This window comes from Protopterus annectens, chromosome 4.part1 (assembly GCF_019279795.1).
Source record: "Protopterus annectens isolate FY-2018-M chromosome 4.part1, PAN1.0, whole genome shotgun sequence".
Taxonomy (NCBI): Eukaryota; Metazoa; Chordata; order Ceratodontiformes; family Protopteridae; genus Protopterus; species Protopterus annectens.
In genome coordinates, this window is record NC_056734.1 from 931,605,309 (window position 1) to 931,622,477 (window position 17,169).

The 17,169-nt window shown below is 43.1% G+C and overlaps 1 protein-coding gene across 1 annotated transcript in view; it reads left to right on the forward strand.

Moving 5' to 3' along the window:
- Positions 1-17,169, forward strand: part of MCCC1 (methylcrotonyl-CoA carboxylase subunit 1) — a gene marked incomplete in the record, with an annotated part of 1,520,932 nt that overhangs the window by 658,050 nt on the left and 845,713 nt on the right. Inside the window, 1 exon segment of the mRNA XM_044070663.1 lies at positions 11,976-12,159. Coding sequence (XP_043926598.1) covers positions 11,976-12,159 — 184 coding nt within the window.

The window sequence follows — 17,169 nt, forward strand, 5'->3', positions numbered from 1 at the left end:
TGGGACTCCACTCGTGACTGGTCAGCAGTCTGACTTGAAGTCAGCTACTTTCACACTGTGGGTTCTACCTGTGAGCCAGTTTGCAACCCACCTAGTGATACAGGGGTTGATGCCTAGCTTAGTGAGTTTTTCTATGATTCCTGAGTGGGGAATGGTATTAAAGGCCTTGGCCAGATCAAGGTAGGCTATATGAACCACCTTGCCTTCATCCACAGTTCTGGTGACTGACTCAAAGAAGTTCACAAAGTTGAGTAAGCATGATCTACCCTTCACAAAACCAAATTGTGTGGGATCCTGAATTTAGAGATTCCCTATATCCTTGTTTATTAGGTCTAAGATGTGTTCCATAGCTTTGCATATCAGACTCGTCAGGCTAATGAGGCAATAGTTCCCAGAGTTTGTAGTCGCTCCTCCTTTGTGGAGAGGGATGACTGTAGCAGTACGCCATTCGGTAGGGACAAAGCTTGAGGTGAGGCTGTGATTGAACAGGGCACACAGGTGAGGTGCCAGTTCACTCTGTAGTTCATGTAGAACACAGCCAGGGATATTGTCAGGTCCCATAGAAGCTATATTCTTGGCCTTGAACAGTGCTGTTTTAACCTGTGCAGCAGTAATACTGGATGCCTGGCAATCTACTGGTATTGTGACTGGTCCTTGGGGGGGGGGGGGGGGGGTAAAGTTGGCACTGAATCTGTCAGCCAGTATATCGGCAATATCTTTTGGCTCGGTATAGGAGGTACCATTGTGCAGTAGCTCAGAGTAATCTGAGTATTGCCATGGAAATTCTTTACATAACTATAGAAGGCCTTGTGGTTGTCTTTACTATCTGCTGCAATTCTGTTTTCATAGCTAGCTTTAGAGGATTTGATGAGGGATCTCAACTTTCTGTTGAGGCTGATAAGGAAGTTTTTCCAATCTTGAGACTTCACTTTATTCCGCATCAGTTTCCTCCTTCTGTTGTAGAGTTTGTTTATGGCAGGGGACCACCAGATTGGCTTCCTTTTTTGGGAGGAGAGCATCTTGGTTTTATTGGGCATGGTGAGATCCATGCATTTGTGTCCGTGTTCGTACAGTGCATTGGTGTATGACATGGCGGTCATGCAATTATTCTCCATTTGCATGGGTGCCGTGAAGTTAGCCACCTCTGTTTTTAGGAGACCAAAGTTAGCTTTGGAGAAGTTTTTCATGGTGGTTACCTTTGCGGGGTGGGGGGGTTTGGGGGGCTGGGAGGGATATGGATTTCCAAGGTGATTAGCTTGCGGTCGGTTCTAACCAGGGAGGAGTTGACTACTGGTGTAGAGCAACGGTCGCCCATGTTAATAATAATCAGGTCAAGAATGTTGCTACCTCTAGTAGGGATAAGAACGAGCTGGTCCAGGGCATTGGAAGTAATGAATTCCAGGAAACGTTGGGCAGGTGTATTGGTACATGAGTAGTTTTCCCAGTTAATGGAGGGGTAGTTGAAGTCGCCCAACGTGGTAAGTATTGTGGGAAGAAATAGCCAGAGAATTGTTATGGCTAAGTTTGTATAGGCCCTAGGGCCAATAGACTAGTACCAACCTATGAACCAGTATGAGAGTGTTAGGTTGGACCCTAATATTCTCCATTGTGCTTAGGAACATGGAGTGAGAGTCTCGGGACATGGTTGGAGGACCTATAGCAGGCTATGACCTGAATCGCTGTTTTACCCAATGTTAGCTGCACCTGAAGTATCTCGGATATGTTATGTAGGGCTACCAGTCTGGAGGTGTGTGCATCCTTTATGAATATGGAAACACCACCACCTTTGGAGCTTCGGTCCAAGTTCTGTAGCCGAAAGGTGTGGAATGAGTTATAGCCTTGTAGTGCAGGGGTGCTTTCTGCTGCCTTGAACCAGGTCTCTGTTATGGCACAAATGTTGATGTTCTCCATTTTAAGGAATGCTTCGAGCTAGTGCATTTTGAGATTTAGACTGCTAGCATTGTGCAGCATGACCCTCAGATTGCATTTGTTTGTAGCTGTTACAGTGGTAATTTGGTCTTTGGAACATCGCCTAAAAAAGGCACTATAGAGTGGCAAGAGCATTGGCCAGTATCCAGAAGCCACGAGGTAACAGATGCAGGCCATCTCTGGCAAAACATCGAGGTCTGTCAATCATGTCATCCCAGGCAGATGGATACTGGATCCCCTTGGAATGACACCAGAAACTTAGCTAGTTGTTGAAGTCAGTCATTTTATGCTTGTACTGTGGTATCATTCTGGGTGATGGTAGGATGCTGCTCAGGGCTAGGGTCATACCTGCCTGGGCTACATTAATGTGCAGGGGGTGTAGGGGGTGCTGCCCCCTACATGGGGGGTGCAAGGGGCCGTAGCCCCCAAGCAAAATAATAGAATGAACATACTGTTGAATGTAGAGTTCAACGGTACGTTACTGTGCATAGCTGGAGATGAGTTACGTCACCTTTTGCTATGTCGAATACATCAAACCATGGAGTTCGATGTATCTAGTTTCATTGTGAGTTACTATTTGGAATTTTGGATTCAACATTTAAGGTCGACATTGTAAACGTTCGACTGATGTTGATCTGACATTCCCGTAGTAAACCATGTTAAATATTCACCTTTCAATTTGTGTCTAATTTCAATTTATTAATTATTTTAAACTTCAGTTTTGATGAAGTCTGAATAGATTTCGACAAAAGCACTTAACTGAGGAGTCTAAAAAATGTTTTGCTTTGCTCCAGTACAGCTCTATGTTTGGATTGTTAGTCTGTCTGGTGTACACTTGTGGTTTGTGGATTTGTTGATTTTTAACTTGACAAAAACACTAGCTCATTATTTCCTATTTGCTTTGAATTTTTTTTTATGCTAGCATGGCCTTTGAAGTTGCATTCTTTATACAGATTTGCTCCGAGCTTGCAGCCAGGCAGGTTTCTTGGCACAGACCATCAGGTAAGGTGGTGTTCTTCCCCTCCCCAGTCTTGCATCCATGTTTGCATGTATGATGCAGGCAGGGTTGCCAGACGTCCCTATTTGGGTGGGACTGTCCCGAGATCAGCAGCCTGATCCCGAGTCCCGCCCTGCCGGTTTAAATCCCGGCCAGCCTCCGCTTTGTTTTTTTTTTTTTTTGATTGTCCCGTATACCTGGCATATGAGCCAATCAAAAATTGCTAAACACGGAGTTTGTGTTCGCATTAAACAGAAGCTCCGTGATTTTTGATTGGCCCATATGCCGGTATACGGGCCAATCAAAAATCGCTAAAGACGGAGCTACTTGTGTTGAATGCGGAACTGCAATGCATTAAACACGAGAAGCTCCGTGTTTAGTGCAGAGCTACTGAGTGAGCTCAGTTCTTTAATGTGGAACTCTGTTCCGCATTAAAGACCTTTTTGGTCTTCACTTGCCATGAGAGACCTTCTTCTTCTTTTTTGTCCCTACCTGGGGTGCTGCAAATCTGGCAACCCTGGATGCAGGCTTTTCCATTGTCTATCATGGTGGCAAGTGCTTCACTGCCTGCATATTTCTGTTCTGCATTTGGTTTCAAATGCAAATTCATGGGGAATGTTGTGAGCAGAAAGAGTACCCTGTTATTCTTCAGAATATTGAAATAATCCTTTTTGACAGAGAGTCAGAGTTATTTTGATCTACAATGGATGTGAATGCCTTACTTTATCTACCAGCTGTATGCAGAAAGATCTCAATTACCTTCAAGATCATTGTTAGGATGATGGAGAAGTCCATGGAGTGGTGTAAACATTCCCTTCTGTATGCTAAAAAAGTTGCTTTATAAATACCTTGCCAGGTATGCCATCAGTAACACCCTTGGATACACTTGTGTGTGATCAGTAACATATCCATAAATGCCACCTGACATCAATAATGCCCTTTGGTGCACATTTTCTTTTTGTGCCAGCAGTCGATGCTAAGTAAATTTGCACTTATTCAGAAGCTCATCTATGGCAGTAAGGGTACTCGGGTTAAGGTTTGCCCTTCCCTGGAGGTTCATCAACCTCAGAGTTGAATATATTAAATTTGGCAGTATGCGGAATGAAACCTATTTATAGATATAGCAGGGATTTGCTCCCGCATTAAAAATCCTTTCTTGAAAACTGCATCTGTCATGTTGTTTTAAGCCCCACAGTTTGAATTCTCCTTTTATGGGTCCTTGAATATGTAGTTTCTCAAGTAATGGTTTATGGAACTGCAACAATTTTCATCAAGAACTAATTCACTGCACTAGTTCAATCAAACTGGCTTGAAACAGGCATAAGGGGAAAGTTAAGCCCTCCACCCTCCCCCTTCACATAGTTGGGTGTAGTTGACTTTGCCTTGCCCATGAAAATGTGTGTGTGTGTGTGTTTTGAGTCATTGCTTGCTGTGTATCTGTTTGTCTTCTATGAACTGTTCTTATGGTTAAAATGTCTAGCTGTTAAAATTCAGCATTTTAAAATTTTGGTGTTGAACACCATGGATTTAGGATCTTGCCATTCACACTTCTATCCTGCATCCCATTAACACCACCACCTCTTTTAGTCTGTCTCTCTGCTATATTTTATGTGGCTTGGTATCTCTACCACAATATCAAAACTTTGTGCTTCTGTTAAAGTTATTCGGTCTGGTGGATTTTTCCTTAGATTGTGAGAATTATTACTAGTCATTTTCCATGGTGTTCATCATGTGTCACTGTTGCAGTCATCACACTTGGGGTATCCCTGCCAGGGTTAGCCCTCAGCCGGCCTGAATACCAGAAATCTAGTATTTCTGTGTCGGTTGCCGTCGCTTGAGGACTGATATCAGATCATCAGTGGTATAAACGAAGGCAGCCGACGCCATTACATCAGTCTTTCTTGTCGTGGAGCTGGAAGCAGAAGCAGTTCGCACAGGTGCTGGTCGGCCACTACCTGAGTTTTCGTTTCCGAATTGAAGCTGAAGTCTTCTAAAGCTAAGTACCCCATTGGGGATCCTTTTTTCTTGCACTAACTGAGGTCAGAAAAAGTTAATAATTGTCTCGCCTGTGGAAAGCAAATACCACACTGAGACTTCTATTCTTACTGTGTCACTTGTCTAGGCCCAGACCACAATGTCCCCCGTTGTCGCTTTTGTGCTTTGTTTAATGCCAGAACTATCCATTGTCTGGCCTGTATTGTAGCCAGATATTTTCATTTACAGTCCTCGAATTCCAATATGGCTTTGGTAAGCCATCCGACAGCAGATCTTCCGAAAAAGCGTAAAGATAAAGATAGAGACAGACCGCACAGGTCCAAACCTTCCGACGACACTTAATCTAGTCGTCAGTCCTCCGGTATTCAGTGAGGTGCTTTTGCAGCCCCTGATGCCCGCTTCAGATGATTTGCAGGGTGCTACCGCGACCCTTCCGGAGTCCAGTATGCCACACAACTCTTCTTCGTCTAAGGATCCTGCGGTCGTCTCTGCCTTGGATGGGTCCGGAGCCGCTGAGTAGGCACTGGCTTCCGAGGAAGTCCTTCACATCACTGAATATCTACACAAACCGACTCCTTCTTTTGCGACTACCATTCTTTCGAAAACAACCATGTTCCTTAGGCCCAGATTTCGAACCACACCCAAGAAACCGATTACCCACTCTCAGGTGCCTGCTTCCTTGCCTCAGTCTGAAATGCTTAAAATGGCAGAAAATCTTATCATGCTGATTACGAGAAGCCAAGCCACCCCCTCAAAAAAGAAAAGAGATCTGTCTCCAGTAGTTTTGTCTGAACTAGAGTCAGATGAATCTGATGCATCTGACTATGAAGACATGCAACCCCTCTCCACTTAAGGATTCTCATGCAGAGGAATCCATTCCTTCAGCCTCTCCCCCAGAGGATTTTTCCTTTGGGGAAACCCTGCATACCTTAAGGGAGCATTTCCAGCGGGAGAGTCAGGACTACCCTCAGTGTAAAAGAGACTCCGGGAATCCCTAGATTTTTCGCAACACAGACACTTCGCCATCTCCCAGTCCTGGATGTGGTGGATGATGTTTTCCTTGAATCCAGCTTGACTCCAGATGCCCTCCCTCTTGCTCCCAGAAAACCAGATGGGTACTACAGAGTCCCTGACGCACACAAATATCTTTTTAAAAATCCAACAGCTGACCCTGAGGTCATTTCTCAAGGACCAAAAGGGATTAAAGCAACCTCTGCTAAGAATCCTACCCCCCCCCCCCCAGATAGGGATTCCCGGGCATTGGCCTGGTGAGGTAAAAAAGTATGCACCTTAGCTACTTTTGCTATCAGGGCACTAAATTGTCAGTTCCATATTCTTAAATATCAGCAACATACCTTGGAACACCTTAAACAAAAAATGTCCTCCTTTCCTGCACGGGCAGAATCTAAAGATTTACAAGACTTAATGCATTTTGCAAGTCGAGTAACTAAACACACTTTGCACTGTGGTTTTGATGCCCTAGAAGCTTTTTGCAGGGCAGGATTACCTGGATCTGTCATTAGAGGACATGCATGGCTTAAGGAACAACCCCTCCCAGACCATTTCAAATCTAAATTGTTGGAGGCATCCTTGCACAAAGATAATTTATTTGGCACTAAGGCAGAAGAGCTCTCAAAAATGATGGAAGAAATCAATGAAAACAAAATCTATGAAAACAGTTAACGATTTCTTACAGGTCCAGCCCCCTAACTTCAGCAGGCATTTTCCTGTCAGCCTACTTCTCTCAACTGGCCATCAGCACCAGCTTTCTGCAGGGGAAATCCTGCAAGCCCTGGGGTTCATGGCATATTACATACTCCTCATTCCATAAGCCAGACTACATATGAGGAAACTTCAGTGGTACTTGGAAACTTTTCTACCTTTTATACCTTGCCTAAGAAAGGAATTTCTTTGGTGGGCAACAGCCTGCTCCCTCAACAAGGGACTGGCCTTCTCCCCACACCCCGCCACCCAGACCCTCACCACAGACGCATCAGACTACGCTTGGAGTGCACACCTAGATGGCAGGTGCATACAGGGCCAATGGAGCCCACAGCAAATCCCCCTGCACATCAGTCAAAAAGAGATGATGGCTGTGTAGCAGGCCTTGAAAGCTTTCAAACCCCTTCTCTCTCCAGCGATTCTCCTGATCAAAACAGACAACACCACTGTGCTGTGCATCAACAAGCAGGGAGGGACTCACTCCTACCCTCTGTGCAGGCTGGCCATGACCCTTTGGCTCACAGCCTCTTTCATGCAACTACACCTGTTAGCACAATATTTACCAGGCTCTCTCAACTCCCTGGCAGACCAATTAAGCAGAAACTTTTGGACCCACACAAGTGGCAGCTCAACAGAAATACCTTCTTTCTAATAACTCAAAAATGGGCAACCCCAAAGGTCGACCTCCTTGCCTTCCACACCAACCATCAGCTCAGCAATTCTGCACCAGGGAGCATCACTGCATGGCTTGGAAAGTGGATGCCCTGTCCTTCCCCTGGGTCAACCTCTCGGTCTGTGCCTTTCCTCCACTACCTCTCATCCCCAGGGTACTGCTCAAAATAAGGGTGGAAAACCAAGGATAATTCTCATAGCTCCAGACTGGCCCATACAACACTGGTACCCCTTGCTGCACACCCTGTCCCTACTGTCTCCATGGCATCTTCCTCAGATTCCTAACCTCCTAACCCAGAGGGAAGTGGAATTCATGCATCCCCAATTGCAGACACTCAATTTGGCAGCTTGGCGTATTCCCTAACCCCGGATCAATCTGCCATCCTCAGTAAACAGGTCCTGGATGTTGTCCATGACGCCTGATGCCCTAGCACCATAAAGTCTTATGCAGATAAATGGAAAAGGTTCTGCACCTGGATCCAGGCTAAGTGGGCCAATACGGCACAGCCCTCCATCCCTCTCATCCTGGATTACTTAGCTGATTTACTATGCAGTGGTCTCTCTTTCTCCTCTATAAAAATTCATGCCTTTGCTATTTCTGCTCATTTTCCCACTGAGCAGCCTCTTTTCTCACACCCTTTGATTAAACAGTTCCTCAGAGGGGCTAGCAACTTGAGACCCCCCCCCCAGAAGGGCACCAACACCAACTTGGGACCTTAACCTTGTCTTGGAAAAGCTCACCCTGCCTCCTTTCGAACCAGCTTCTTCTGCAGAGCTAAAATTTCTCTCCTGGAAGATAGCCTTCCTTCTGGCCATCACTTCAGCCAGAAGAGTCTCTGAGCTGCAAGCACTCATGGCTGTGGAACCCTTCATCATTTTCCATGCAGACAGGGTATCCCTCAGAGCTAAGCCATCCTTCATGCCCAAGGTGGTGCCCAGTGTGGCTCTCAACCAATCCATTCAATTGCCCACCTTCTTTCGTAATCCCCAAAACAAGGGGGAAAGGATTCTGCACTCTAGATGTGCATAGACATCTCGGATACTATCTGGACAGGACTAAACCCTTCAGAAAGTCTGATCAACTCCTGGTTAGCTTTGCTATAGGGGCAGAAGGCAAAGCCATCTCCAAGCAAACCATTTCCAAATGGATAGCACACTGCATCCATTTCTGCTACAAGCAGCATGGCAAGGACACACTCCACCAGAGCAGCTTCCACCTCTGCAATTTTCCTCAGAGGAGTCCCCACCAGGGGCATACTGGAGGCTGTCACCTGGACATCTGTTCACACTTTTACCAGACATTACCACCTGCCTCTCTTCACCAAATCCAGGGCAGGGTTTGCCTCTGCAGTCTTGCAGGGCATTCTAGCCAGCCCCTAGCTTCCTTGACTGCTTCCACCCATTTCCTCAGCTTTGAGAATCTACCCAAATGTGATGACTGCAACAGTGAAACAAGAAGGGCATAGTACAGTTGAGTACACTTACCATAAATGTAAATGTTCAAATGTATTCACTTTTGCAGTCCTGGTTTCCCTCCCTCCATCCTCCTTTTTTTCTCTTATTCCTTTTGTTGCCCTTCTTCATTGTTGTTCTCTTTTCCTTACAAGGGACATATTTGTATTTATTTTCGACTGGTGGGGTTCTTCCACCAGAACCTGGCCTCCTACTTTGGGGGCTCCTGACAGGTTTAGGGAAAGAAAACTGATGTAATGGCGTCGGCTGCCTTCCTTTATACCACTGGCGACCTGACTTCAGTCCTCAAGCGACAGCAACCGACGCAGAAATACTAAGTCTCTAGTATTTGGGACGGCTGAGGGCTGACCTGGCAGGGATAACCCAAATGTGATGACTGCAACAGTGAATACACTCGAACATCTACATTTATGGTAAGTGTACACAACTGTACTTTTTGTTTTTTCTCTTTGTTACTTATACTTGATAATGTTATGATTGCCTTTTTGGATTTTCCTCATTTACCAGTAATGCTCTTGTACAGCTTTCAGTACAGTTTATAACTTTAGGAGCACTGATGTTTTTGTTTTGGGGGGGGGGTTACTTTTCATGTGTCCCCCACTTGCTAATTTGTGAGTTGAAACACTAAAACATGACACTTATGTTTTTACTTCCTCTTCCAGCCAGAGGCTTCACACCACTGCAGGCTTATATCCCTCTAGGTCGATCCTGTATGTATATGTTGAAGCTGTATCTATTGCTCTGCATCACTTGTTCAACTCTGGGCAGAAGCACATCAAACGTTACACACTGACCTCATTCATGCTATGGACAAAGTAACTGTTTTCTGGGAATGTTTTATGCCAGCTGGCTGAGACATGGCCCTAAATTCGCAAACTTCTTATGTACTACTCTTTTTCCCAAGGAGGGCCTTTGTCCCAAGGTAGCCACAAACATCTGTTTTGTGCTGACTGATTGACTAACTGTATTAAAAGAATTGTATGCCGAGTTATCAATTGACACCTTTCTCAGATCTGTTTTTTGATGGTTAGACATCAAAATACATTTGTTAAAGCTAGCCAAAATATTTCAAATACAGTGTTACCTCCCCAGACACAGCTCTGTATACACTCATTCTGAGACTGCACAACAGTGGGGTGGGGGGACAAAAAGTTTCTAATCTGTACTGTTCCACAAGCTCCCTCAAACACACTGGGCCGGATATATATATATATATATATATATATATATATATATATATATATATATGTATATATATATATGTATATATATATATGTATATATATGTATATTCAAAAAATTCTTATCACAGTTATTGTGCTTTCTAGTCACTCAGAAAGAAGATTACATTAAGTGTACATGTAGTGTACACTTTGTGGTAACCTATATGAATCCCTATTAATATTTAAAGCTGAAAGAATATCAGTAGGAAAATTAAAATTAATAGAAGAAGGTGTGTGTTATGTCAGTGTTGTCTGTTCACTCAGAACAGTGTACACGTAGTGTAGGCTTTACTCAGTCTGGCCCATTGAAATTGTTCAGTTACTGTGCCAGTCAACCAAAACAAACCAATTGTTTTGGCTTCAATTGTAATCAACTAGACCAAACACTTCTCCTAAAATACTGGCTGCACAAATTGTGTGGTGACCTTATATTAACCTTTCTTTGTATCACTGGCAGTGTTTATCTGTTTAACATAGTGCTGCTGCTGTGATAGCATGGCCTTTATTATATATGTAACCTGTATAGAAATAGCAGATCATTGAGAAATATCCAGTACCAGTATTCAAGAGAATCTGTACAATACTGTTAATGAGTCTCTACATTCCAGTTTGGAGAGATCCCTAGTTCAGATAAAAAAGGAACGTAGGTGAGAGGCACTTCTAGTTTGTTCAGTTTAAGGGTAACTCTTTAAACTCTGTAGTACTCTACACATTTAATTTTCCTCATCTTATTCATTGGCTGCTGCTTACCATAAAAGATAACTGGTTTGCTTCTGTTCTAGTGAAAACTTTTGCCTGCTCCTTGTTGCCTGGAGATATCATTTGCAACCTTTTAACATTGTTGTTATCCCAACAGTATGAAATAAGATGTGAATAGCTGTACATTTTATCAGAGAATGTATTATTTTACTAGAGAACAGAGAAAGGGAATGTACGATATTCTAATTCAGAGCAATTGTTGGTACAGTTAAAAAAAAAAAAAAAAAACAATAAAAGCTTCACTTGTGGTGTTGTGCAAGCAACTTTAACCCACAGGCTTGCAAAACTTGTGCTACCTGTTTGCTTTTTATATACCTTACATTCTGCACAGAGGTAGCGTTGTTACCTCACAGCAAGAGGTTCTCCCATTCGATTCTCGGCTTGGCTTGGGAGTGTCTTCTGTCTGGAGACTGCATGTCCTCCCTGCGGTTGAGTAGCGTTCGAAAGACATGTGTGCGTAAATGGGCGTGCCTTTGTTGAAGGTTGGGCGTCGAGCTGGCACCTCGGCGTTTTGTAAAAATCTACTGCCAATCATTAGCGGACCGGAGTTCCGCTGTGGCGACCCCTTACCAGGAAAAAGCCGAAACAACAACAACAACAACATTCTGCAATGCTCCATTAATGGGCATGGTCACAAAGCAAAGTGAGGCTGCATGTCTGTGAATAAAAAAAATACTTTGACTTGTTATGAAGGCTCAGAATTGATATGAGCACTGCTACCAACATGGCTGTGTTTCACTCTGGAATTGAAAGCTTACAATGTGAACGGTTATCTGTGTGTGTGTGTGTGTGTGTGTGTGTGTGTGTGTGTGTGTGTGTGTGTGTGTGTGTGTGTTTGAGATGGGGGGAAATAATGTGATTGCACAGTACTTGAACTCAACACTCAGAAAAATGCTCTGGCCCATCCAGTTTGCTAAGCAGTTTATTTATCTGAAACCCCAGAGCAGCTACTTTGGAACTCAATCATCCTCTTTCATTAGCCTTCTCCTGCATAACTTTGAATGCCCATGAATATTGCTGTCATATATCACATCAGTTAATCTTTTAGTATGTGCAGTATATGCGGTAGTCACTCACCATCTGCTTTTATTTCTGTAAAAATGTAATAAGTGCTCATACTAATGCATCACTAGTAGCTTTTCCACAATTTAGAAACTGAATCAAATTATGGCCTTCCTTGAAGAAGAATGCTTGTTTGTTTGCAGGTTGCAGCAGGAGAAAGGATTCCCCTGACCCAGGAAGAAATCTCACTAAACGGTCATTCATTTGAAGCCAGAATCTATGCTGAAGACCCCAGCAATAATTTTATGCCTGGTGCAGGACCACTGAAGTACTTGTCTACTCCTTTGGCAGATGTCTTTACGAGAATTGAGACTGGAGTTAGACAAGGTAATTTAATAGTAACTAGTATTACTGAGCACAGACATTTTGAAGGAAACTGCTCTTGATTATTTTCAGTGGATGATAATTTTCAATAGTTTTATGTCTTAAACTCATCTGTGTGGAATAGTTTAGTTTAAATATCATTTCTTCCTTTCTCTCCTGTCCGTCATTATTTGCCATGCACAGCAGTGATACCCAAGTTCATTCTGAGGCTGATTTTTGTAACATCAATGATGACATAAATATTTCTGTGTAGTCTAGATGGAAAATCGATTGCCTCAAGTGTAGATGCACTTTTTAGAATGTTTAAAGGGAAACTGCAGATAGCAGGGTTATAAAGTTAACATTCTCATGGATGTTGCTTTTAAGGTCACAACACTGATGCAGTATTTAATGAAGAGGTATGTCTATTTTTATGAAAACATTGTAGTACAAAAATATTCCAGAAGGTTAAAGGAATACAGGATTGGGTATATGAAAGAACAGGAACTTCACAGCAGCTGTTAAGTGCATAGAAATTATAATCATCTGAGGGCCCCTAAAGGAACTGAATTAAGGGCAGTGCAGTCACATATGTGTGGCAACATATACTATCCATGGGTGGGTAAGAGTTCATACAACCTAAAAAAATAGAATAATGGAATATCTTGTAGGTTCATATGTGTACTAGTCTAATGACCACTAGAGCCATTTTAAGCCTAGCCATGCATCCCAAATCACTGACAAGTTCTGGTACCTTTGATAAGTGTAAGCAGAGGCTTAATAGATGAAACATTTACAAGCAAGGGACATGGGAGATGAACCATTTACAGGCTGCATGTATCCATTAGAGACATAGGTGCCAAGCTAGGGATGAATTTCCTGTTCCCAATCCAATTGTCCATGTTACACTTGAATTGGGTTTGTTAGGAACTGTGACCATAGGAGGTATTGCCAGCCATGCCAAGAGAAGTAGGGCAGTGGATGTGTAACATATGTCAGCATAAGCTTTCTGGAGTTTTGTAAAGAATTATATGTCATTTGTATATGAAACTGATTGTACAGATGCTTCTGTTGAAAAATGTATTTGTAAAGCTGTTTGTGTTAAAATGCATCCACAGTGTGCCTGATGGAAAGAAAAGAAATGTACATGCATTATTATAACTGCATTAAATGTATATGTTTTAGCAGAGGATACCGGAAGGGAAGAGATTAATCACAATCCAGCTGCAGGAAAAATAGTTGAAATTAAGTTAGGCCATACAGATTGTATCTTACAGTTCTGCTTGCAGCTAGAGACAAAATGTCTGAGAAACCAAGTGTTAGAAAGCCTTATTTGTTGTCTCTGGCAGGGAGCCAATTGTCTATTGTGGGAGGATAGAGGTTTGAAATGGTTTTATGACTCCCAGGACCAGCAGCAGTTCTGAGCAAAGTTCTCTGTGTGTGTATGGTAACACATAGGTGCTAGATCCTGACAGCTTTTAGTTATGGGGGTTGCATGGGAACCAGAAGTCAGATGACTAGTTGTATGTGATGTCATTCTGTACAGAAATAATGTTTTAATATTATAGGAGACTGAAGTCTCAGGAGCACTCTGTTCTTGGAACCTGACAAAGGAGGACGACTACTCACTGACTTAATCTTGCCATGTGCTAGTAAGTGACCAGGGACCAGTACTCTTTAGATTAGTCAGGAAAATATAGTGAGAATAGTTAGGTATTGTTTTTCTGTAACAATCTGAATCTTTCCAGCTGTGTTATTTTTTAAAATTTCCTGATTGAAACTCTAGTGTTTACTAAAAACAGATATTTAGTATTTCATGTTCTTTCTTATTTATTATTAAATATAGTTAAACTTTTCATTTTGGGTGGTCCTTTTTAAAAATATTTAAGCCTTGAGAGTATTTTTATATATTTATTTTATGATAATTATGGCCACTCCTGAAAGCCTGGCTGGTTGGTCAACATTACCATTTGTATTAATATTAACTTCACTCAGCATAATTGGATACCCTTTAAGAGTCTGATATTAGCTGACTGGTGGCAGTGACTCTACCATATTGTCTAGGCAAAGTTGGTAGAGTGGGTAATCTGTGCCAGCCTTTCCCAGGTAGATGTGGGTGTGAGAAAATTAAATCTCAATGTGTGTGTGTGTGTGTGTGTGTGTGTGTGTGTGTGTGTGTGTGTGTGTGTGTGTGTGTGTGTCAGTTGCTTGGAGCAGGGACATGAAGCACTGATCTCACAGAGAGAGAGTGCTGAACACAGCCGTGTCAGTGGAGAGCCTTATTGTAGACCTGGGGAGAGACAGAGATATAAATCCAGACCCTGGGCTGAGTGTGTTCCCTGTGTGCTCTTAAGGGAAATTGTGCTTAATGCAGAGAGGTCTGCATCTGGAAATACTAAGTGTATCCATTTGTATTCAAAGTAAACGTCCCTCTCCAGTGTCAGTGGTGAGGATTTAGGCTCCTTGATTACTGGGTCAGAGAGAGGATGTCACAGGAACTCTTCTTCACATGGATGGGGAGCTTGTTTCAGAGAAGGGTTAATCTCTGGGATATATACCCGTCTCTCCAGCATGTCCTGTTTATGTCACTGGTAAAGTTTAAGTCTTTAGACTGGATAATTTTGTTTCTGTTTATTTTGTTGATATGCAGGAATTTCATCAGGGTGAGGTCTAGCAATGCCTTGCATGCCAGGCATAGATTTTCCCTCAACAGTCTGCATTAGATAGAATACAGGAATAGGGCTTTGAGGCAGTCTGCATAAAACATGTTACTTACACCCGGTATTCTTTTAGTGAGGAATCTCTGTAGAAGTTCCAGTAACTGGATGTGCCTGGTTAGGTAAATACCAAACTGGGGGGGGGGGGTTGTACTCCGTGATAGGTCTGATGAATACTGAACATAGTGGAACAATGACCTCCTTGGACCTAGATGCCATATTTTTGTTGTATTTGATAAGGTTGAGTGGGAGAGAGGGATAAAGTTGGTGCTGAATTTGTAAGCCAGGAGGTATGCTGTATCACTTGGCTCAGTACAGATAGCTCTATTAACAATGAGCTCTGCTCACGGTCGTATATTGCCTTTGAGGTTGCAGACAAAGCTTAAGAATGCCTTGTGTCTGTCCTTGGCCTGGGAGGCCACATTTACCTCAAATTTGGTTTTGGTAGACTTTATTTGTCCTCTGAGTTGTTTCTTTAGTTTGAGAGTGCTTTAATCCTGCAGGGTGCTACACCTCCTAATTTTTGCCATGATTTTCTTCCTTCTGTTATACAGCCTATTGATGTTGTAATTCTGCAATACCAATTGTTTTTTTGAGTTAGTTCTGTACTTATTCGTGGTGGGTACATCTGCCTCTCTGTAAGTATTAACATGCTTGTGTAGGGTTTCTGTGAACAGATCCACATAGGCAACAGTGTTTTCAGGACTCCTGGGGGCTTGAAGTTTCACCAGGTTATCACTTAATAATAGGAAGTTAGCCATGGAGTAGTTCCTGATCATGTCGGTGTTAACTGGGGTTCTGAGTTTTATTTTTATTTCAATGGAGAACATTTTGGGGTCTGACCTTTCAAGAGAGGATATTACACTAGGAGGTGTGCAGCACTCTCCAATGTTAGTGGGGACCAGATCTAGTATGTTCATGTCACTGGTTGACGTATTGACAGTGTTGTCCAGGGAGTTTGTATGTACAAAATCCAGAAATCTGTGTCTGCATGTTTGGTGTCCTGTATAATTCCCAGTTAATAGTGGGGCAATTAGAGTTGCCCATTAATATGGTATTGGGCTGGATGGTGTATGCTTCCAGTAAGTTTCAGTACATGTTATGGGTTTCCTGTGCACAGTTGGGGAAGTGGTGTGGGATATAGCCTGTGTTGATATGAATGTAGAGAAGCTCAAGTGCATCGTCCAGTTTGACCAGCCTTCAGGCATATTTATTTTTGATGCAAGTCAAGACACCTCCACCTTTAGTCCCTGTCTGTGTAGTAGCTGGTCTAAATGTGTGGAAAGCATTATAACCTCACACTGTCGGTGTCCACGTCTTTAAACCATGTCTCAGTGACTGCACATGCATCAGCATTCTGTAGGTTGAGAAAAGCTTGCAGGGAGTGGAGCTTCTTGTTTAGACTCCTAGCATTGATCAGTAACACCTTTAGATTTTCTTGGTTTTGATTTGCTATGTCATAGGTTCATAGGTAGGTACTAGGCTATTTGCCCAAGGGCCTACGTAAGCCTAGCCAACAAGGTTCCCTGACTTACACCACCCAAGAAAGTTATTTTCCTGTGCCACTGTCGATCAGAGACACAGAAGTGATCCCCGGGGTGTATTTCCTGTTTCCCATCCACTCATCAAGATTTTTCTTGGAGTGCTAATGAAGAACTTTGCTTGACATAGATGGGTAGCCTGTTCTAGAGTATGGGAAGTCTCTGGGACAGGAATCTATCCCTCCAGCATGTCCTGTTTATTGTGGTGACAAGGTTTAGGTCCGTAGAGCGTGTAGCTTGGAGGGATTGGGATTTCTTTAGGTGTAGCATGTCCAACAGCTGTGGGTTTGACATAGCTTTATATGTTAGGCAGAGATCACCTCGGAGTAGGCGATATGCTACAGAGTACAGCTGGAGTTTTTTGAGGCGGTCAGTGTAGGGCATTTGTTTGAGGCCAGTAATCCTCTTTGTGAGGTGCTTCTGTGGCCTTTCCAGCTGCTGCAGATGTCTTGTGAGATGCATTCCAAAAGGGGCGTTGTACTCTATAATGGGTCTAATGAGTGTCTAGTAGAGGGGAACAATGACCTCTTTTTTCCTGGATGAGAAACCTTTTATGGTGAGGTGTGCCACGTAGAAAGACTTCCTGACTACTGTGGTGATGTGACTATCAAAGGAGAGACTACTGTCCACCTGGGTCCCAAGGTCTCTTATCACACATTCGGTGTTAAGTAGATTGCTGCCTATGTGGTAGTTCATGGGTACAGAGTTTTTACCAAAGTGGATGACACTGCACTTTTTGGCATTGAGCTTGAGGCCATGGCTCTGACACCAGGCAT